Below are 23,788 nucleotides of genomic sequence, written 5' to 3' on the forward strand. Positions count from 1 at the left end.
GGAAAGCACAAAAGCAGGACTACAGCTGAGCATCAAGGACTAAAGTAATGACAACAGAAGATTTATGTAACTTTAAAGTTGACAATGAGGACATTGAACTTGTCAAGGATTATCAATACCTCGGCACAGTCATTAACCAAAAGGGAGACAATAGTCAAGAAATCAGAAGAAGGATAGGACTGGGGAGGGTAGCTATGACAGAACTAGAAAAGATCCTCAAATGCAAAGATGTATCACTGAACACTAAAGTCAGGATCATTCAGACCATGGTATTCCTGATCTCTATGTATGGATGTGAAAGTTGGACAGTAAAAAAAGCAGATAAGAGAAAAATCAACTCATTTGAAATGTGGTGTTGGAGGAGAGCTTTGTGCATATCATGGACTCCAAAAAAGGCAAATAATTGGATGTTAGAACAAATTAAACTAGAACTATCACTAGAACAGAAACTGAGGTTATCAAACTTTGGACACATCATGAGAAGACATGATTCACTAGAAAAGACAATAATGCTTGGAAAAACAGAAGGGAGTAGAAGTAGAGGAAGGCCAAACAAGAGATGGATTGATTCCATAAAGGAAGCCACAGACCTGAACTTACAAGATCTGAACAGGGTGGTTCATGACAGATGCTCTTGGAGGTCGCTGATTCATAGGGTCACCATAAGTGGTAATCGACTTGAAGGCACATAACAATTGTTGCAAACCACCCAGAGAGCTTCGGCTATGTGGCGGTATACAAATGTAATAAGTAATAATAATAATAACAACAACAGGTGACTGTATTTTGTGAGTTGTATTAAGGAATTTAATTATACTATTGGGATTTTTTTAGAAAATGGGGAATTGTTTAAACTGGATGATAAGCAGATGATAAGCAGATCACATAATGAGGTGTAGACTGCCTAAGCCGTTCTTCATATTTCAAGGTGCAAATTGGCCAACCAGGACATACCCTCTGGAAAACTCATGTGTTCTCATTGGCCTTGGAAGGATCATTCTGACAAAGTTTCAGAACCCCTGGGCAGAGATGTGAAGGTCCGGGGGGGGGGAGTGAAAAAAATGGGGGGGGGGAGTCAGAAAAAAGGATGCAAGTCAACTTGAGCAAATATACGTTGGATAATGGACCGGAGCAAGGAGTTTCAGAAAGAAATCATCCTGTGCTTTATAGATTACAGCAAAGCCATTGATTGTGTAGATCATGAAAAACTATGGAATGCTTTAAAAGAAATGGGGGTGCCACAGCATCTGAATGTCCTGATGCGCAACCTATACTCTGCACAAGAGGCTACTGTAAGGACAGAATATGGAGAAGCCGATTGGTTCCCAATTGGAAAGGGTGTGAGACAGGGATGTATTTTATCACCCTATGTGTTTAATCTATACGCAGAACATATACAGAAAGCAGGATTGACTTGAAGGCACATAACAACAACAAGCAAGCCTCAGCACCTTTCAAAAAACTACACTTCGCAAGATTCTTTGAGAGAGGGAGTCATGACTGTTTAAAGTGGAATAAACGTATGCTGTGAATGTAGCCCATGTCTATCTCCTGTCACCTTTTGCTCCATACCTTCTGATCCAGGGCTGAACCTTCAGTCCATTCGTGACCACATTCCTGCACTTTCTGATCCCTGTCTACTCACACCTAAATCAACCTTCACACCTGTCTTAGAGCTAGGCCAAGGCTTGTTAAGCTCTCATTCCAGTCTGCTATCCAGCCATGGCCAACCTACTCTGAATTTTAGAGCAAATACCAAGTTCTGCACTTTCTGTGACAAACACATACAGCTATGTGGAATGACCTAGTTATGATCACCACTACAGAGGCAAGGTATCAGTTACAATTTTGAAAACGTTTTGATCACTGTAGGAGCTAATTTTCCTTTAAAACAAACAGATTGTAGCATAAAACACAGAACACTAACACTGAATCTACACTTTTAAACCATACACAGCTGGCTTATGCTCCAAGAAACAAGTATAAAAGTGGTCTTTTGTAGTCTTACACCAGCTGGGATGGGCTTTTTGAGTGCACATCTCCGTATAATCCCCCCATAATGCATTATGATGCAACAAACATCATAACTAGCAGTGAATTTTCTGGGGGGAGGGAACAAAAGTGGCAATGTCCACCAACTTAGATGGCTTTAAAAGGGGATTAGACAGATTCGTGGAGGAAAATGCTATACAGTAAATTGCTGTTAGTCAAGATGGCTATGTGCTACCTTAGGATCAGGGATAGCATGCCTCTGAATATCAGCAATGGGGAACAACAGAAGGACATAGCTATTGCCCTCATCAGGGCTGTGGAGTCGGAGTCATGGAGTGGAAAGCAATTTTGGGTGAGTCGGAGTCGGTAGAAATGTAATTTATTAATATTAATACATTAATATACATTTGCCATTTATGAAGGAGTCAGAGTCGGAGTCAGACAGTAGAAAAATTAATATACATTTGCCATTTATGAAGGAGTCGGAGTCGGACAGTAGAAAAATAGAGGAGTCGAAGATTTGACATACTGACTCCACAGCCCTGGCCCTCATGTCCTGCATGTGGGCTTTCCATGGCCATCTTGTTGCCAAGGTGGGAAACAGAAAGCTGGACTTTGGCCTGATCCAGTAGGGTTTTTTAACGTTCTCATGTTGGGCATGAGTTCTAGAATGGTGCCGCTGGAATGCACCAATACAGTTTGGAAAAGAACAAAAAAGCTTGGCCATTAATTATAATATCTTTATGCATATATCCAGAAGTGATCAAATCATAACTTGGTTGATCTTGATCTGCAAGGCAGTCATAATGAATTCATTACATTGCTTTAATAATAGGGAAAATAAAAATTGTTTTTTTAAATAGGTATTTTAATTTTATTTAATTACAGTTAAATTAAATATCCCTTAAACATTCATCTGGTTTAAAATGACATTGGAATTCAATTCAACAAATTTATTGAGTTCTACACCTCCTGAAAACTGAATCAATGACCCTCTGTCAAAGACATCAGGCTAGTTCACATGCGATATGAACAAGTCTTGTGCTAATGTGCCTCCTTCCCTCAACTTCTCTCACTCAAGGAGTTGCCTCCTCTTTAGAGCAAACTATTGTTTGGGATGGTTCAGAAATAATACCAAACCATGGTTGGGTAAATTATAGTTAGTGATGACAGACAGAATTGAAACAGTAAATTCACATCCAAGCTTTTTCTCACTAACCATAGTTTAAAGCAGAGTTGGAGAAACGAATCCTCCAGATGTTGTTGGACTACAACTTTCATCACACTCTGACCATCGGCCATGCTGGCAGGGGGTGACTGGAGTTGAAGTCCAACATCATCTGAAGGGCCACAGGTTTCCCATCCTTGGTTTGAGTAAATTGAGCAGGGGGTTGGACTTGATGGCCTTATAGGCCCCTTCCAACTCTATCTACTATTCTATGATTCTATGAAATCCAGTTCCCAGTTATCATCTGTCACTGGGAACTGCAGTCAGTTGAAAACCAGAACTGGATGCTTCTGATCTATCGTGAACGAGAAGAAGGAGGCTTGCTGCAGCAAGTGTAGCAGTAAATCATGGTTTCTCATTGCATCTATACTGGATCTTCAATTAAGAACTGCTTTCTGTACAAAGGAACAAAGCAGAGGTAATAAAATATGATTTTTGAAGATAACCATTATGACACAATAGGTCAGGTATACTGTATTTATTATTGTGCAAACTATGAGTATTTCAACTATTTATTTAGAAAATTTCTTAATTACTTTATATTCAAAGAATCTCAAAGCAATGTACAAAAAATTGAAATAAAATATAACAGAACAAAATTTCAGTACAAAGTAGAGGTCCAGTGCCATAGAAAAGTATCAAAACAATGTGACCAACCAGGAGAGAGACCTCGGGGTTGTAGTGGACAGCACGATGAAAATGTCGACCCAGTATGCGGCAGCTGTGAAAAAGGCAAATTCCATGCTAGCAATAATTAGGAAAGGTATTGAAAATAAAACAGCCGATATCATAATGCCGTTGTATAAATCTATGGTGCGGCCGCATTTGGAATACTGTGTACAGTTCTGGTCGCCTCATCTCAAAAAGGATATTATAGAGTTGGAAAAGGTTCAGAAGAGGGCAACCAGAATGATCAAGGGGATGGAGCAACTCCCTTACAAGGAAAGGTTGCAGCATTTGGGGCTTTTTAGTTTAGAGAAAAGGCAGGTCAGAGGAGACATGATAGAAGTGTATAAAATTATGCATGGCATTGAGAAAGTGGATAGAGAAAAGTTCTTCTCCCTCTCTCATAATACTAGAACTCGTGGACATTCAAAGAAGCTGAATGTTGGAAGATTCAGGACAGACAAAAGGAAGTACTTCTTTACTCAGCGCATAGTTAAACTATGGAATTTGCTCCCACAAGATGCAGTAATGGCCACCAGCTTGGATGGCTTTAAAAGAAGATTAGACCAATTCATGGAGGACAGGGCTATCAATGGCTACTAGCCATGATGGCTGTGCTGTGCCACCCTAGTCAGAGGCAGCATGCTTCTGAAAACCAGTTGCCGGAAGCCTCAGGAGGGGAGAGTGTTCTTGCACTCGGGTCCTGCTTGCGGGCTTCCCCCAGGCACCTGGTTGGCCACTGTGAGAACAGGATGCTGGACTAGATGGGCCACTGGCCTGATCCAGCAGGCTCTTCTTATGTTCTTATGTTCTTAATGTACAAAATAAAATAAAAATCAAGTACAATACAAAAACACATACACCCTAAAATCAATATACAACATAAAAACCAGATACAGTATAAAGAAATCTCAAAACAATATACAAAGTGGAAGTCAAATACAATACAAAAGAAATCAAACCAACATACCAAACAGAACTCAAACATGACAAAAAATAAATTCATCTCAAAATGGAATAAAAATCAAGTACAGCACAAATGATTAATAATCAAATAAAAACCTTTTAAAATAGCATTATACTATGAGTAACATTTACAAAACCCCAGCCAAGCAGATTGGGCAACAAAGACAGCTGACCAGATGACAACTCATACAGCTCAGAAGTGAAATAATCATAAATCATTCGGGGCAGTTCTGTGCTGATAAGTCTCTCCCTCTGAATTATCAGCCAAAAAGCACAGTTGCTTACTTTCCATCTCATGGAAAAACAGTATTCTGTCCAATAACTACCCGACTTCACTTCTGGAAAGTTCTGGGCACTTAGCCTTCAAAAAGGTGGTCTTGCTTCATGTCCTTCAGTATATTCAAAGAAAGCCAAACACAGACCCTCAATTTCAAAATTGGTCTCCTGGATCAAAACACATACACTGCAAAAGCACATTGGCTGTATGATGTGAGGTTTAAGGTTACAGTTCATGGTAGCACACAGCTCTATTTCAGGGGCAGGGCATCTTTTTGCCTTCACAAGCCACATCCTTACCAGGATCACCCTCATGGGCCAAATTTGCCGGGAAGGGGGGGCTGCCCAGCTGTCAATCACATGACAGCATTGTGGTATCACATGACTGACATGTGGATTGTCCTGCCCGCCTGTCAAAAATCCATTGCAGGGTTCCCAAGCCTCTGCTTCCACAGAGGGAAGACTGAGAAAGAAACCTTTATTTTAAAATGCAGGCTTCGTTCTTGCACTTCCTGCAGCTGCAGCAATGGGGAGGGGAGGAAGAACGAAGGGGAGAAAGACTTTCTCCTTTAGTTCCCCCACCAGCAGTGGTGGCACCAGTGGCAGGTTGGGGGAACAGAAGGGGAGAAACCCTTTCTCCCCTGCCCCTGACGTGGGAGCCAAGAGACATCAGAGGTTGAAAGAGGGAGCGTGAGAAGGCTTGCAAAGCTCACCCCATAATGACCCTTTCAACCTTCAACATCAGAGGTTGAAAAGCTCAACGCAGGGTGGCTTCCAAGAGCAGCGCCAGGCATGAGAAGTGGTTATTCAACGGAAACAACGTTCCCCTTCCTTAATCAAGGCGTGCTGATGGGCAGTCAGCTGTTGGGTGGTTGGAGCCTTGCTCCAGCAAAGGAGCAATCAGGAGCCCAGGTTAACTTCCCGATTGTTCCTTTGAAGCTCTGCCCTTACCTGCCTTACACCTGACCTCATGTATCATACAGGGGTGTAGTAGTCCAGGGTCTTGCAGGGGTGTGTGTCTTAGACCCTTTACTTTTTTGAGATGTCTCCAGCATCCTTCGAGCCAATCAGTATGAAAGGAAGAGTCTTCTAGCATGCTTCCTTGTCCTTTCCTGCTGACTGGAGCCAGTGAAAGGTGGTGAGTCAGCCACTGAGAAGCCTCTTCTCAGTAGCTAACAGTCTCCAGTTTCATGCCTGTTGGCTTCTAGGGATGTCTGTTGTGGTGGGAGAAGGCATCAACAAGGATCTCATTCTCAACTCAGCAGCAAAAAAAGGGGGAGGGGGAGGGACTGTGACTATCATGAAGGAATTCTCCAACTCTCAATTTGCCACTACATGATGTCAGGTGTAGAGCGGGTGGGTGTGGCTTTCCCAAAACAACCTCAGGGGCCAGATGGGTAGACCTGGTGGGTCAAGTTTGGCCCATGGGCTGAAGGTTCCCCTCCCCTGGTCTATCTGATGCAAAGCTTCCTTTTATTTGATCTCCATCTTAAAATAAAAAAGTACCAGGTAGTATCAGGTAATGGGAAATACCTCTACCTAAAATCCTGGATAGGCAGTTAGATTAGACAAAACTAGGTTAGATAGAACAATTGTCTGACTTTACATAAGTCAGCTTCATATATAGAAATGCATTAGTAGTATCCATGCTTGATCGGGAAATATAATAAAACTGGAAACTTTGTCTTGATGGTTTAAATTAGAGGATTTAGAATTAGAGGATTAGACTAAATTGCATTTTTAAGTAGATTAGTTGCATTTAGGCAGTGGTGGCTGGTGGCTACATGTCAGAAGGGCAGTGGAATCCGCTCCAGGTTTTAGTACAAACTTTCAAGAAGCTGTCTCACTGACATGGAACCATCAGCAGCCACTGCATTTAGGTCTTACAGAAATGAATGGGAACTAAGTACTTGTAACATAGGCTGCAATCCTAAATTAGTAGCTCTTAGCATTAGTTAGTAGCATTTAGTGCTGTTTTAATACAAATGTTGCAAACCGCTATGTGATCCTGATGGAAGAGGGCAGTCTAGAAATATAGTAAAGAAATAAATCCTATACAGTAGGGCCCCACTCATACAGCGGGTTACATTCCGGACCCCCGCTGTAAAGCGGAACCCGATGCCAGAAAACAGCCGTAAAAGCGGAACAAGCACCGTATGAGTGGGGCTTTAGTCTAATTGCGTCTAATTGAGACCGCTGTATTAGAGAATCGCTGTAAAGCAAAGCGTCGTAAAGTGGGGCCCTACTGTACTCCATTTACCTGGAAGTAAGCTCCACTGAACTGAATGGAGCTCAGATTGCACTGTTAGTCTGGATCCAATCTATCAATTTAAATAAATCCACCCTACTTTACTAATAAAGAATACTATAATAGCTACCACCAAACATTTCCATATCACTCTAGTGTGCAGAGTGCACTACAATACTTTCTGCCTTCATTCATCTGCACCACACTAGGTTTCTCTGTACTGAGCTGCAGTCTCAATCCTTTTAACTACAGTTGCAGTTTCCAGCAAGAAAGAACCCTGGAAGTAAATAATAGAAGATAATCCCTCTTGTATGTTTGGCATTTAGAGCAGTCAACACACAGTTTGCCTGCTCTTTTCTCTCTTTTTTTCAGGCCATTTGCCAAGGCAAGACCTTTTTAGGATCATTTACTTAGAATTATTCCTACAATTAGCCAGCCCATTGTTAAGGCCAGTGTGTGGTTTTTCTTATGCAAACCACATCATTCTCACTGCACAAGGTATAAAACACAGTCCTAGCCATTCACTTCTCAGTTTTTGAAAGGGAATTGGCACTGGTTCTACAGCCACAAGAGTGGATGTTATACTATAACCAGCGTGGATTTTTTTGCATTCTGCAATGTTAAATTGAAAATACCCGCCATGCCATTCTGATGCTTCCCCTAAGCTCATTTCAAAACAAAACCTTACAAAACTTATAGTCCTGAACTCAGAAACGCTTGCTTAACAACCCTCTAAGTTTTCATGCTGATACACAAAACACTCAGAGAGAATCGAGAATTCAAAGTGTAAAACAAGAGAGAGAAAATCCAGACGCCTGTTGGACTTCTTTCTGTCAGTGGTCTCATAATTTGTTGAAATTAATTAAAAATCAGCCATGTTCACAGAGTACCTGGAATCCTATTACTGACCTTGCCCCATACTCTGACCTTCATCTTCTGCAGTTTAAAAGTTAAAAAAATGCATGGCTGTTTTTTAATTAATTTAAGAAATTTAACATTGAAGTCTATTATAGCGTTGGGCATGCTCAGTAAGAACCAACTCTCAGTGTTGTAAAAGCCAAACTCACAGCTGTTTGGCTTGGCTAATCAGGTGGCTACACCCACGCCAGATCTTTATTTCAGTTTAAACAGTCATAGCTTCCCCCAAAGAAGCCAGGGAAGTGTAATTTGTGATGGGTGCTAACAGTTGTTAGGAGACTCCTATTCCCAACAGAGCGCCAGCGGCCCAGTGGTTTAACAATCAGCCCCTCTTCTGGAGATTGTAGCTCTGTGAAGGGAATAGGGCATCTCCTAGCAACTCTCAGCACCATTCACTAACTACACTTCCCAGGATTCTTTGAGAGAAGCCATGACTGTCCAAAGTGAAATAAAGGCCTGGTGTGGATGTGGCCAGGGACAGCTTTGGTTTAAATTTGGATAGGAGACTACATGTGCCTGTTGTAGAATAAAAAGGTGGAGAAAACTCTAAAAAACAATGATATTGTTCACAATGTTTCCCTTTTGGAAAGGAAAGGGGCTTTCCCTCTCCCCAGTGCACGCCCACCCAATCCCCTGCCCTATCTATCCTAAGCATGATTGCAGGGGAATAAATCCCACTGACCTCAATAAGCATGCAAATGATCAGACCTGCCTTTCCCCTCTCTCTCTCTTATCTCCTCCTTATCTTTCCTTCCCTCACTCTCCTTCCCTCCTCCTCTCTCCTCCTCCTCCTCCTTTCTTCCTCCCCTCCCTTCTTCCTCCTCCCCTTCCCACTCCAGCCCTCCTTCTCTCCCTATTCTCCTCCTCCCCTGTAGTCAGTTTCACCTATGCTAATCATGACTGCAGAGGAATAAATTCCATTGAACTTAATAAGCATGCAAATGATCAATCCATTCTCAGCAAAACTTGCACAGGATCCCATTTCTTACCTCTCGGATGAAAAAGCAGAGAAATTCACTAACAGGCAAAAAAAAACACCCTTGCAGTTTAAGAATGTACCAATAGCCCACAGATATTTCTATCAAATTTAAAAAGCAGGGAAATTGGGCAGCTATAGTGAATGCACCAGGGGAGCAGGAGACCTGACCTCTCTGAGATATTGTACTGCATTTGGGCTGGTCTTTCACAGTCCAACCCACTTCCTGTGTAGCTTGGAAGAATTTGGTAACGTGACTCTGAGCATATGGTGACTGGTGGCAACACCTGCAATCAGCCCAAGTAACAGAAACAAGACATGTGCTGTGCTGATCTTGTTTGAGCAGGGAGGAAGCAACAATATTAAGACAGATGATATAGTTCAGATAGTCACTTTAAATATGTTTGATTTACTTTGCAATTTTAGTGAAGCGTTTTCTTATGCTTCTGTTTCTGTGAATATGTGGAGTACAGCAACACTTTGCATAATTTACACTAAAAGACTCCAAAAACAATTGTGGAATAATGGCACTGACTATTTTGCATAATAGTCTCCAGTTTGCACAAGATAAAATAGTGGAGGTGAAATATATTCTAGAAAATTTCTTTGTGTGCTCTATGGTTTTAATTGACCATGCCCACCTTTCCTTAAGTGGGGTGGTTTAAGCATAGCAGGCTGAACACATGCATCTTGGGCAGGCCAAGTTTGTTTTTTCCAACAGCTAGATTCATTACTTAAGTAGCAACATACTGTGATCAGTCTGATTTTACATCAAACTGAAGTTTCAGTTCCAACTGTTGATGCACCCAAAATAAAAACAGAACAAACCTCCAGTTTGAAACACAAAAAGCTGTCTTCATCATCATATGACATTGACTAATAACAAGGCTTTGAAATTAATAAAAAATAAATTTGACACAGATTTCTAGTATGAATAATAAGAGAAATATAATTTTTGAGGTTAGATTCTCTGTAGAAACAGTAGTAACACAGGAAAGAATCAAAGCAAAAAGAATGCCAACAAACATACAAAATATGTAATTCTCTATCTTTGATGGTTGTAGGTGTTGCCACCACTCACCATATGCTCTGAGACACACCATCTTGTACATAGAATGGCAATCATTGTAACTATTGTTTTGATTATTTTTCAGCAGCAGGTCTAAAATTCTGTTCTAAGAATACCAAAATCAGCATTTGGAACAAAATACAAACCACACATTTCCTTGCTTACAAGTTCTGTTTGCTGAATAACAGAGTTTTGCAAAGTTTGGAAATGGATTTGCTAGATGAGAGAGAGATTTAGGGCACAGGGTGCACTCGAGTTGTGGGGCAAGAAGATTGTAACATCAGAAACACCAGTATAGAATAAGCACTTCGTTTTTAACGTCATTAAACTTTATCTAATTATAATAATTCATATTAACTTTATTTTGTAATTGTGCCCAGTACTATATTTTACCTTCTTTTAATAAAGAACTGGTTTGCAACATATTTTTCCTGCACACAGTTTTCTCTCTCCTCCCCCCATTTTATTTATTTAGAAAGTTTTGTAGACCACTTAATCACAAAACTCTTTAAGCAGCGTATACAGTAAGATTATTGCATTCACAGAATCCACACAGACCCAGATACATTTGTGCCTACTGTTCTGATCAGGACTTTTTGTTGTTGTTGTTTGTGTCACCACTGACTGTTACGAAGCACCATCACATCTTTTCTCTTTTGCTGCCATTGGCAGCCATTTTATGTTGGTACCCACGGCACTTTTATCAAAACATGAGTACCAACACTCTTTTACAAAAAAAGAGCACTAGTTGTGATAAACCTTACCACTTTGTTCTAATGTTCCTTATTTATTCAAAATAAGCTGTTAGACACCTTTACCCACACACGCTCAGGGTCAGTGTACAAAAATACCCCAATTACTCTCCGCTGTAAAAAAAAAACTGCAGAGAAGAAACAAAATAAACAGCACCAAACAAGCTAAATAGTCAGCTGAACTAAAGGCCAAATGGCACAAAATTGTATTTCACACACTCTTGAACAAGCTAATAGAGAGGCAGAGTTACATGACCCTCAGAGAAAAGCATCTTCCACAGACTTGGAGCAACTGATGTAAAGGCCCTGTTTCTTGTCGCTCTGACGCTTCGATTTCTCTGTGTACACACCATACATTTAAAAACATCTCCCCTCCAAAAAAAGTCCTGGGAATTGTGGTTTACTCCTCCCAGAGCTATAATTCCAAGCCCCCTTAACAAACTACACTTTTTGATTTTTTTGTGTGTGGCGGGGGAAGGGAATGCACTTTAAATGTATGGTATGTACGTTCTCTCTCTCTCTCTCTCTCTCTCTCCCAGAATGTCAGTACGTTATGAGAGGTATTCAATCACATACTGGGAATTTAGTTTTGTGTCATTAAAGTACTTTCTTGCTTTAGTGCAACAAATCTACTTTAAAAGAAAGTACTTTTTGCAGTTAGGAAAGTGATGGTGAAATGCACTAAAAACTGTTGGATTAACGACTGATTTATGGAAAGACATAATCACTGCACAAGCAAGTCAGGGTGAAATCAGGATGAATGTTCCTTGTTGTATAACCTTGCCAAAAATAAATCAGAATGAAAGCTCAATAAGGACCAGACATAACCTAGCCTCTGTGTAAACTTTGTGCACACAAACCAGGAAGAATGGTCAATAAACAAATAATCTGGAGGAATTCTCTCTCTCTCTCTCTCTCTCTCTCTCTCTCACACACACACACACACACCCCAGTGTAGCATGCATGCATGCACACACTTCTAACTAATACAGATCCTAATGGGGCCATCTGGGTAACAGGAAACTGTATTTTTAATGAATTTGCATTTATAGTACACATTGTGTTAAACTTATCTTTAACATTATAGCTTATACTACAACAGAATTTTAAATTGATTTTAGAATTGTAATTCACTTTAAATATTATTAAATTAATTTTAAAAGTGTGTAAAGTATTTATTTCAATGTGTTCCTTTGCTTTGTAAGCCATCCAGAAAAGTTCTGTTGCAGGATAACTATATGAATGCAGAAAACAAAATGACTTCTATCAGGTGTGGTGGCGGATAGGTGGATCACTCTATTCCCCTCCTACTATGTTTCCATGCTGGTTGTGGAGGGAGAGGCTTCCCTTCCTCTGTAACTAGCAGGGAAACCGAGTAGTTTGGTGGCAGGTGTGGGCTAAAGCAATCCATTTCTCCTCCACTAGCCTGTTTATTCACCTTAATGGAACTACGGGTCAAGCAAGCTGTTAAACACAAGGCTGGTTTATAGTCTGCGCTTTCTCCAGAGAGCACAGGATGGCATACATGGTCCTCTTTCCTTACAAGAACCTTTCAATATAGGTTAAAGCTGAGAGACAGTGACTAGCCCCAGTAAGGTTTGTCACTGAGTGGAAATCTGGATCCTGGTCTCTCTGGTCAAAGTCCTGTCCTCAAGCCCAGCTTCCCCCAACCTGGCGCCTTCCAAATGATGTTGGACTACAACTCTCATCATTCCTCACCATTGGCCATGCTGGCTCAGGCTGATGGGAGCTGGAGTATAACAGCACCCGGAGGGCACCAGGTTGGAGAGTGCTGCTCTAGCCACTACACCGACTGGCTCTCCCAAATGGGTTAACTACAGAATCAGTGGTTGGAGAAGTATAATGTCATGGTGTATTGCATGAGCCTTGTCCAAGGTCTGGCTTTTGATCTCAGCTGTCGAGGTTTTGGAAATAAACTGAAAGACACCCTCTTCTCCCTTCCATCTGTACAGTAGAGGGAATATTCAACTACCACTTTGGGGCTAGTCCAGCCTCCACACAAAAGACATATTTCATTTTTGTAGCAACGCATGTTCACTGAAAACTATGCAGAATTGGAAAGCTTCCCTACACTCTCCATAGAGAGATAAAACAAACAAGTCAACCGACCTGCCCCAAACTTCTACATGTATTGCACAGAGCTATGGATTCTGCAATAACAGTCTACTGCATCAAACACGGGTGTTTCTCAGGCCTGCCATTTGAGCCACTTTAAATCAGAAATTATAGAGAGTGAAACTGGGAGCTCCTGCATGCAAGGAATGTCTCCTACCACTGAATGGCCCCTCCAGATTTTTCTCACAACTGAGTAAGTACATGCAGCCTCCATCACATCCAGAACTGTGAAGAAGAGCTGCTGGGAAAGATGGTGCAATACTCAGGTCCTGCTTGCAGATTTCCCATAGTGAGAAGAGGATGCTGGACTAGATGGGCCTTCGGTCTGATCCATAAGAACATAAGAAGAGCCTGCTGGATCAGGCCACTGGCCCATCTAATCCAGCAACCCGTCTAGTCCAGCATCCTGTTCTCACAGTGGCCAGCTAGATGGGTCTATGAAAAGCCCCAAAGCAGGACCTGAGCACAACAGCATTCTCCCCACTCTTGATTCCCAGCAACTGGCATTCAATAGAGGTAAAACACAGTCACCTTTGAGGCTAGTAGCCATTAATAGCCTTTATCCTCCATTAATTTGTCTAATCCTCTTTTATAGCCACCCAAGTTGATCCCGTAGGCTCTAATCTTAGGTTTATTTATTTATTTATTTTTATTTGGTTACATTTATATACCGCCCTTAGCAAATAGCTCTCAGGGCGGTAAACAGCATAGGGTAAAATACATACATGGCAATAATAAAATCACAAAAACATATATGACATAAAAACAAACACAGTTAAACAGAAAATAAAAATAAAGACTTAGTATACAAGATTAAAAAGCTAAAAAGATTAGAGTGATTAAAATGCCTGGGAGCATAAAAAGGTCTTTACTTGGCGCCAAAAAGATAATAGTGTAGGCGCCAGGCGTACCTCTTCGGGGAGGCTATTCCACAACTCGGGGGCCGCCACGGAAAAGGCCCTAGATCTAGTAACCACCCTCTGGGCTTCACAATGAGTTGGTACCCGGAGGAGGGCCTTCGATGACGAACGAAGCGAACGGGTGGGTTCATAGTGGGAGAGGCGTTCCACCAGGTATTGCAGTCCCACGCCATGTTCTTATCTTGGGAGACCTATCGATCCCTGACATCATTTGTTTTAAAAACTAGGCATACCACAGTTTTACATTTGTAACTGTGGCCCTTGGATGGGGTTGTTGCCAACTTTTTTAATGGAGAGACTCCTGTGCCTTTAAAAGCAACCTGGCAGGGCACCCAATTGATGCCCAGCAGTGGGATGTAGCTTTGGGGAAAGCTTCCATTGTGTGGGCATATACCTGTCACAAAACTCTTCTAGGCCCAGAAGCCTGTCCAGAGAAACAAAAGGTGGCAGCTCTGCCTTGGATCTGCCAACCCTCCAATTTGGCAGTCCATTTTGAATGCCACCAGATTTTCCTGGGCCTTAAAAGGCAACTAAATTTGACTATCAGGGATCATTGTCCAAAAGGCAGAACAAAACCAACTATATGATAGAACCACTTCAGAAATCACACATTTATACATGCTGCAATGGACGGGAAGCTAAAGCAACCTCCAAATAATAAAGCAACCTCTTCTAAAGCATTTGCACACACATGTACCCCAGAACCCAGGGTGTAGTCATCCAGGGTTTTTTGGGGGGGGGCTTGGACCCCTTACATTTTTGGCAGCCAGGTCCCAATGTCTCCAGGTTCCTATGAGCCAATCAGTATGAAAGGGGAGTGTGTTAGCCACTGAGAAGAGTCTTCTAAAGCAGTATTTAAGCCTGGCCAGATGATTCTGTAATCTTAGAAAGCTGTATAATTTTAGAATGGGGCCTGGCTACGAGAGGGCATGGCTGTGACTATTATGAAGGGACCCTGCACTCCTGAATTTGCCAGTACACTACTGTCAAGAACGTTCTCTCAGTTCACAGTTCATTATATTCTTCCCTGATTAGACTTTCCTTCTAGCATGAAACAGCAGCGTGGCTCTGTTGAAGGAAAATATCACCATCATTTCTGCCCCCGTTTATTTATTTATAAGAATGATAAACCATTTGATCAAAAAGCTCTCCAAATGGTATACAAATAATAATTATACACTTTTAAATTAGAGGCAGCTGCTACTTCTCTCTCTGCTCTACTTTTTTATCCCAGTCAGCTAAACTGCAGGAAAGCTTGGCTTCAACTTTCCTGTGGTAGCCAGAAAGGAGAGGAGGTCTTTCTGCCCTTTGCACACCAAAAAAAACACAAAAAACCCTAACCAAAAAACTTTCCCACCATATGCCAAAAAAAGCGTTCCACAGTAAAAGTAACCCCTTCCACTTTTCAGATCACTCTGAACACCCATGCTGGGCGAGGGGAATTAAGAGAAGCCCTAAAACTGGCAGGCGCTTTCCCCTCGTTTCTCCGTCGAGGTTTCTCCGTCTCTAGCAGACGGGCGGTTACTCCATCGGGCTTTTCTCTCCTATAAACAAGCACGCACAGCCGCAGAGTCCGTTTCTCGTTACCTCTTTTTTCCTCGGAAGTTTTTTCTCAGCAGAGCGACTCCACGATACGCGTGAAGTTAGAGCGGTCAGAGTCCCACCCTGGCCCAGCAAAGACGGAAAGAGGGAGGGAAGCGGCCCCCCGGCGTGCAAACGTGTAGCTTTGACAGGCTGCGTTGTTGCAAAGCGAAGCAGAAACGCACACGCGCACGCCAAAAAAAAAAAAAAAAGCCCTCAAACAGTCCCTTTTTCTCGCGCTGGAATGAAAGGAATGTCAGCAGAGCTTTTACCTACTGCCCAAATCATAGCCCAGCTTCTCCAGGTCCTAAGGTTGGCCCATCTATCCGCCCCGCCGCGCGCTCTCCCGGCCGATCCTCCGCCTTCCTTCCCCCAAACAAGCCTGGTCCCTTGGAAAGGCGGCCGAGGGGCTGGGATTGCCAGAGTAATTCCATCCGCTCGCACAGAAAGCGAGTCACCCGTCGCCGCCTCGGTGGCTGCCAGGTCCTAGCGCGCGGGAGTTGGACCGCCCGGGCTTTGACTTTACCCTTGGCATTTTCTCACGGGGGAGGGCGACGGGGAGGAGCTCGGAAGGAGCATCTTCGGCCGGGTCTGCTCTGTACGGGCTGCCCCATGAAGGTGGAAGAACAGGTCAGAAGAAGAGGCCTGGTGGATCCCACCAGGCTAGGTCCATCTTATTAAGGATCCCACAGAGTGTCCCTCGGGAGTGGGAGGGCGGAAGGCAGAGAAACCAACAGGAGGCGGCGCCAGAGCCAATGACAGGTAGAGGCACCTCATTCCATCCTCCTCCTCCTCCCTGCTAAGTTCTACAAGGGGCAACATTGAGATTAAGGAGGCGGAGGAGGAAGCTGACAGCCAGTGTTGCCACCTGGACTGGTTGCAACTTAAGTAGGGCAGGTTTGGCATATTGAGGTTGGTGGGGCAGTGCCCCACTTGCTCTAATTGGACCAGCCTGCACAACTCCCACACAAACAACCCGGAGGTCTGTGGAACTTTAAAGGCTAACACATTTATTGCATATTTATTATATTGGTATACAAGTGGGACCTGCAACAAAATGTTGCAGTGTGTGGCGTGCTCCTGGGTTCTAGCAGATGGCCATGTCCTCTTCCACAGTGCTCCATTCCATTGCTCCTCCTCTGCCCCCCCCAACAGACACTTAGCTTTCTGTGGCCACTGCATGCTCAGTCCTCGTTAGATTGGGGTTTGTTCATTTTTGGCCCCACTAGGGTTTCTTCCCTAAATATTTTTTTATAGTTCTACAAATCTTGGGGAACTTCCAGGCAGACAAATAATTCCCTTTTGTTTCTCAGTGGCTCCATTTGGGCTACACTCTTCCCAGCACCGGTCAGCAGCTGAGTTTGCTACTGATGTGATCCTACCCTTTCTCCAAGTAACTCAGGGTAGGGTGCATGGTTCTCTTCCCCACTCATTTGATCCTCACAACAAGCCTGTGAGGTAGGTTAGGTTGAGAGAGTGACTGCCCCAAGGTCACCCAGTGAACTTTGTGGTTGCTGCATATGCACAATACATTTAAAGCATATCCCTCTCCCCCCCAAAAATGAATCCTGGGAACTGCAGTTTACCCTTCACAGAGCTACAATTCCCAGTACCCTTAACAACTACAATTCCCAGGATTTCTGGTGGGAGGGGGAAAATGTGCTTTAAATGTATGGTATGTACACAGTCTAACACACTAGACTGATTTACAATGATTTAAGTTTTGGTGGTCATCAGATGCACGTTGTGGATTCTAGTTGATAAAAGCTTATGGTGTTAAAAACAAACCAACACTGGCTAATCTTTAAGGTGGCACAAGTCTCTTGGTTGGTTTTACCACAACAGACTAACATAGCTACCCTCTTAGAAGCTGTTTCCAGGATACCCATAAAGCAGGGCCTGAAGGAAAAACTCTCCTTTGCAGATTTGTTCCTAGTGTTTGGTGTTGAGAGGTATACTGCCTTTGAGTATAGAGGTTCTATTTAGCTATCACAGCTAATAGCCATTGATGACAGACCTTCATGAATTTCTTTAATTCATGTTCAAAGACACCTCAGCCGTTACAACATCTGGTGGTAGTTAATCCCATAAATGAGTTATGTGAAGAAGTACTTTCTTTTGCCTCATCCTGTGTCTAACTACCAATCAATTTCATCCAGTGGACTGTACCATTTCAGACTGCAGGTGGGAGATATAGTTTTGGAATCTTCCCCCGTAGGATTGCGGTAGAAAACTAGCTCATCAAGAATAAAGGTTCAAGCCAGTATAATCAAGATTTCAACTTGCAGGACGTTTTTTTTTTTTTTACCTAGTGGAGTTTTCAGAAATGCGATTCCTCTATCTACTTTCTGCCCAACCACTCTAGAAGATCTAGGCTGCAGGTAGATGGAAGGCTTTTTGTGTGTGAGAATTAAAGGAGTTATGTTGGAGGCATTGTTGACAGTGATGTGTCCACTCACCCCACTATCATCTCTGTTCAGAATGTTGCCCTTTGCTGTAGTGCTCCCAGAGTAGGGGGACAGTCTCCTCTCCACCACAGCAGCTAAACCTTTGTTTGTTATGAGATTTATTTTTAAAGGTAAATACAACAAATGTTTTTAACACATACTGATTTTTTAAAGAAAACAAAATCTGCAGTTTAATCTTGCATGCATTCTAGATAAAGCTTTTGGACCTTATAGTAAATTATTTTTCCCATTCCACCCCAAAATCTCTTTAAGGACTTCCAACTGTTATGCATCTTACCTGTCCACAACATTAACACTGTCATCCTATAACTGTAATTCTGATTCAGTCCTCCAAGTTCCAGTACTTATAAAAGGAAGGTAGCAGCAGACTTCGGTGTGACCCCAAGGTTTGCAGAAGTATAACAATATTTAGGGGGGGGAACTAATCTCAAAAACAGCCCAATGAGGAGTCAGACTGAGCATGCTCAGTGCCTACCGAATGCTGACCATCTGTGGAGAGGAAAAAAACTGACAACCAGGTGGGAGAGGGGATGGAATGCAATAATTGGAAAAGGAAAACAGAAGAAAAACTAGAGATACCTGCCCATTCACTAGATCTGAGCATCCTCCTGCCTGAAAGAGAGAACTTTGAAGGCTTTCCCACACCCAAACACACATTACTTTTTGTTGCCAGCCCCCACTTGTTCCCTCGATTTCTGAAGTTCAGGGGTGAGTATCCATCCTTATGTAGCAAAAATCACACCATCTGCTCACAAGAGAGAGGTTTCAGCAGGTTTGAGGGACAGCGAAAGGTTTGTAAATTCCAACAAATCGTGGAAAACACCCTACTGTGCTGTGTTGAGGGAATCCCTCAACAACTGATCACTGAGCGTGCCCGTAGCAACTGAAAGTTTGCTGACTTGACTGTTGGGGCAGGGGAATGGAAAACCAGGAAGTGGGTGGGAAATGAAATGGAGAATCCTGGAAAAGGGAGTGTCTGGGCAGGAGTCCCGAACAAGAGCATACTGCAACAGTTTGTTGCAGAACCTGCTGTATATTTCTGTAATATATACCAATTACTAACATTCTGTCACACTGCAGGACGCCTTTACAAGCCCTACTCTACTCTACTCATGATAATGATGGTCATTTTGCTAGTTATTATTCATCACATTTCTATCCCACGTTGCCTTCAAGGAACTCAGGGCAGCACACATGAGGTTATCCAATGTTATCCTCACAGAACCTTTTGAGGTAGGTTAGCTTAGGCTGAGAGACAGTAACTGGCCCAGTGAGTTTCACAGCTGAGCAGAGATTTCGAGCCAGTCTTATTAATGTTGACTCTTCCACATGTGAATTCACCATATGCAAACATTACTTTATATTGAAAAGGGTAAAAGAAAGATATCTGAACTGTGAGCCTCCCAATACAAGTCATGTATAAGCAGCTCTGGGAAAGCCAAATTCAGAGAGGACTCCATGGTGTGACAATCATTTGAAAAGGCTACCTTCGCCCTTGCCTAACCCTCCAGGGGACACATGTCAGTAGCCAAAAGTGTGTGTGGCCATCCCACACTTTCTCATGCACAGAGGACATACATAGGAAGACGCGCACAGAGGAACACAGCCCCATCGTCAGCTGATCCATGCAGATCAGTTGATGGAGGGGGCGGGGTTATCACATCCTCTCCACCCACATGATCAGTCTGCTGATTGAGGAGAATGTGTTGTGCATCCCCATCAAGGGTCTGGGCTTCACTCACCCCCGCACTGTCTCTAGCTTAATTTTTTTTTGCTGCTGCTGCTGCTACCGAAATCAGTGAGTTATGGGGGGAGGGAGAGAAACATTTGCTTGGAAGGAGGGCCCCAAACTGGGAGGTTCGCCATCCTAACACAGAGCATTTTCCTAAAAGGATGGTGACGCCAGGAGATTTTGTTAGGGGTTCAGGCAAGATTCTCAGCAAGGTTCAAGTATGTGAGGCCTGCTCTTAAATATTTTCAAGAAAAATTCCCCAAACTGCAGTGTATTGTGAAAGCATTTGTGATATTTTTCTTTAAATAATTTCTCCAAATATTTATATACCACTTTCCTGAAAACTCCAAAACAGTTTAAAATAGCGAAAAATACAATTTAAAGCCAACAATATGATATTAATATAACAACAACATAGAGCTGTATCCAGCATTGCAGCTCCTCTGGGGCAACCGACTTCCTTGCATGCAACAGAATTTCCTCTTCCAGCCCCCCATATGCCCTCAAAATCAGCTCTGGAGGGTTGGGAAGACGAAACTGAAATCTCATTGCACGAGCAGGACTTTGCTCGGATAGCGTGGGCTACATGCATTCTGCCAAACAAAAGCATTCTGCCAATCTAACTGGACGGTATCAATTCAAGTTTATTCTTTGTTCTCTAGTCACTGCTTTTACCCATCCCTTTTTTCCCCTTCGCAAATATTCATATCATTGAATTCTTTGCATCTGTCTTCACAGTGGAAGATATAGGGCAGATCCGTGAACCAGAACTAACATTTGCAGGAAGGGATTCTGAGGAACTGAGACAAATAGTGGTAACGAGAGAGGAAGTTCTAAGCTTAATGGACAATATAAAAACTGACAAATCACCGGGCCCGGATGGCATCCACCCGAGAGTTCTCAAAGAACTCAAATGTGAAATTGCTGATCTGCTAACTAAAATATGTAACTTGTCCCTTGGGTCCTCCTCTGTGCCTGAGGACTGGAAAGTGGCAAATGTAACGCCAATCTTCAAAAAGGGATCCAGAGGGGATCCCAGAAATTACAGGCCAGTTAGCTGTAGAAAGTGGAGTCCCTCAAGGATCGGTACTGGGACCTGTACTTTTCAACTTGTTCATTAATGACCTAAAATTAGGAGTGAGCAGTGAAGTGGCCAAGTTTGCTGACGACACTAAATTGTTCAGGGTTGTTAAAACAAAAAGGGATTGCGAAGAGCTCCAAAAAGACCTCTCCAAACTGAGTGAATGGGCAGAAAAATGGCAAATGCAATTCAATATAAACAAGTGTAAAATTATGCATATTGGAGCAAAAAAACTTAATTTCACATATACGCTCATGGGGTCTGAACTGGCGGTGACCGACCAGGAGAGAGACCTCGGGGTTGTAGTGGACAGCACGATGAAAATGTCGACCCAGTGTGCGGCAGCTGTGAAAAAGGCAAATTCCATGCTAGCGATAATTAGGAAAGGTATTGAAAATAAAACAGCCGATATCATAATGCCGTTGTATAAATCTATGGTGCGGCCGCATTTGGAATACTGTGTACAGTTCTGGTCACCTCATCTCAAAAAGGATATTATAGAGTTGGAAAAGGTTCAGAAGAGGGCAACCAGAATGATCAAGGGGATGGAGCGACTCCCTTACGAGGAAAGGTTGCAGCATTTGGGGCTTTTTAGTTTAGAGAAATGGCGGGTCAGAGGAGACATGATAGAAGTGTATAAAATTATGCATGGCATTGAGAAAGTGGATAGAGAAAGTTCTTCTCCCTCTCTCATAATACTAGAACTCGTGGACATTCAAAGAAGCTGAATGTTGGAAGATTCAGGACAGACAAAAGGAAGTACTTCTTTACTCAGCGCATAGTTAAACTATGGAATTTGCTCCCACAAGATGCAGTAATGGCCACCAGCTTGGACGGCTTTAAAAGGAGATTAGACAAATTCATGGAGGACAGGGCTATCAATGGCTACTAGCCATGATGGCTGTGCTCTGCCACCCTAGTCAGAGGCAGCATGCTTCTGAAAACCAGTTGCCGGAAGCCTCGGGAGGGGAGAGTGTTCTTGCACTCGGGCCCTGCTTGCGGGCTTCCCCCAGGCACCTGGTTGGCCACTGTGAGAACAGGATGCTGGACTAGATGGGCCACTGGCCTGATCCAGCAGGCTCTTCTTATGTTCTTAATATTTTTCAAGGAAATATTGATAATTTTAAAGGAAATATCAATATTTTGAAAGGAAATATTGATAGATGAAAGGAAGTATCAGTAAAATTATCATTCTTATGTCAGAGGTGGATTTTTTAAAACAAAACATTTTTTCTAAAATAGTCGCAGAAAACCACTACATAAAAATACTATCTGCAGTTATAATCTTTCCCTGAGGCCTTTCTCCAGGTCTCCCCTTTGAGGGAAGCTCGGAGGTGGTAACAAAGGAGAGGGACAGTTGTGGCTCCCCATTGGTGGAATATGTTCCCCAGTGGGTCTGCCTGGTATTGCCATCTTTTTGGCGCCAGGTAAAGACATACCTTTTCTCCCAGGCATTTGATAGATTGAGATGATGTTTTGCTTTTAATATGCTGCCAAATCTTACCGTGGCTGTGTGGGGGCAGTATTGCTATTGTTGTGTTGTTGTTGTTATGTTTTTATAGTGTGTTTTATTTGTTTTGTTTTAACATTTTGTAAGTAACTTGGGGTTCTTCGGATATCAAGCAACTAATAAATCTAATTTATTATATAATAACAATAACAATAACAAGAAGCAGCAGCAGCAGCAAATTAATAGGAAATTCAGTACGAAATCCGAACTGGGTGGAATTCTAGCACATTCCCAGGCTACAACTCATAGAAACAGCCACAATATTGAAAGCAACTGTGTGATGGAAGAGGTTTTCCTTATATCACTCTGACATGTTACTTTAATGGCCCCTTCAAATAGTGAACTCAATTGGTGAGTACAGAGCCTGGAAAAGTTACTTTTTTGAACTACAACTCCTATCAGCCCCAGCCAGCATGGCCACTGCATTGGGCTGATGGGACAGCTTTGCAGAAGTACAAAAAATATTTTTTGGGGGAAAATACTTGAGTGTTAACTTCCTCCACAAACAACCCCAATGAGACTGAGCATGGTAGCCATGGAATGTTGGAAAAGAAAAATGTGACACAACAGAGAAGGGGGGAAGTGGGATGTCCTGCTTTGAGAGAATGGCTGGCTGGAACCCTGATCTGGATGACTCCTGGGGAGATACACTGCAGCATCCTTTTGCAGGTCCCATTTGTTCCTCATATTAACTATAGCAGTTATCATCTGCCTCAGTTGAACAGCCAGGCTCAACAGCATCAGCTGAATAGTCAGCCTCTGCCTTTCCAGTATCCTCTGTCTTTGCCATACATGGCTACTATACAGACCCACTTAACTGTTTTCTAACACACAAGTCCCCCCTGCCCAGAGCAACCCAAGGCACAGAAAAATAAGAAGCTGCCTTATACTGAGTCAGACCATTGGTCCATCTAGCTCCATATTGCCTATCCTGACTAAAAGCAGTTCTCCAGAGTTTCAGGCAGGGTTCTCTTCCAGCCCTACCTGAAGATGCCGAAATTGAACCTTGGACCTTCTGCATGCAAAGCATGTGCTCTGTCAGTGAGCTACAGCTCTTTTCCTTCTCCATCAGGGTGCTTGAGGCAAAAAAATCCATATAGCATGCCTTCTGGTGAAATCAATAATAAATTACATAACTGACCATTTTATGCTCTCAAACTTCAAGAGGGTACCTGGAAAACCTTCCGCCTGAGGCCTCCTTAATGATAGGGCCAGTTTGTCCATTGCTTCCTCAGGGGATCCTTACAATACACATACCCTCTCTGTCCT

General features: G+C 42.8%; 1 protein-coding gene across 7 annotated transcripts in view; it reads right to left on the bottom strand.

The window, feature by feature from the left end:
• AMOTL1 (angiomotin like 1) overlaps nt 1-23,788 on the bottom strand; it is a 122,695-nt gene that overhangs the window by 73,895 nt on the left and 25,012 nt on the right. Inside the window, exon 1 of one of the 7 annotated variants that reach the window (XM_061628786.1) lies at nt 18,474-18,532. The exons of 1 other annotated variant lie outside the window; for it this stretch is intronic. In XM_061628786.1, the coding sequence (XP_061484770.1) occupies nt 18,474-18,498 (25 nt within the window). In that variant the 5' untranslated portion in view covers nt 18,499-18,532. Of the gene's footprint in view, nt 1-11,103; nt 11,118-11,347; nt 11,379-15,734; nt 15,973-16,000; nt 16,330-18,473; nt 18,533-23,788 lie in introns of those variants that run through there. 5 more of the 7 variants (XM_061628789.1, XM_061628787.1, XM_061628790.1 and 2 more) reach the window with 5 other exon arrangements.

Source organism: Rhineura floridana, chromosome 5 (assembly GCF_030035675.1).
Source record: "Rhineura floridana isolate rRhiFlo1 chromosome 5, rRhiFlo1.hap2, whole genome shotgun sequence".
Classification (NCBI taxonomy): Eukaryota; Metazoa; Chordata; class Lepidosauria; order Squamata; family Rhineuridae; genus Rhineura; species Rhineura floridana.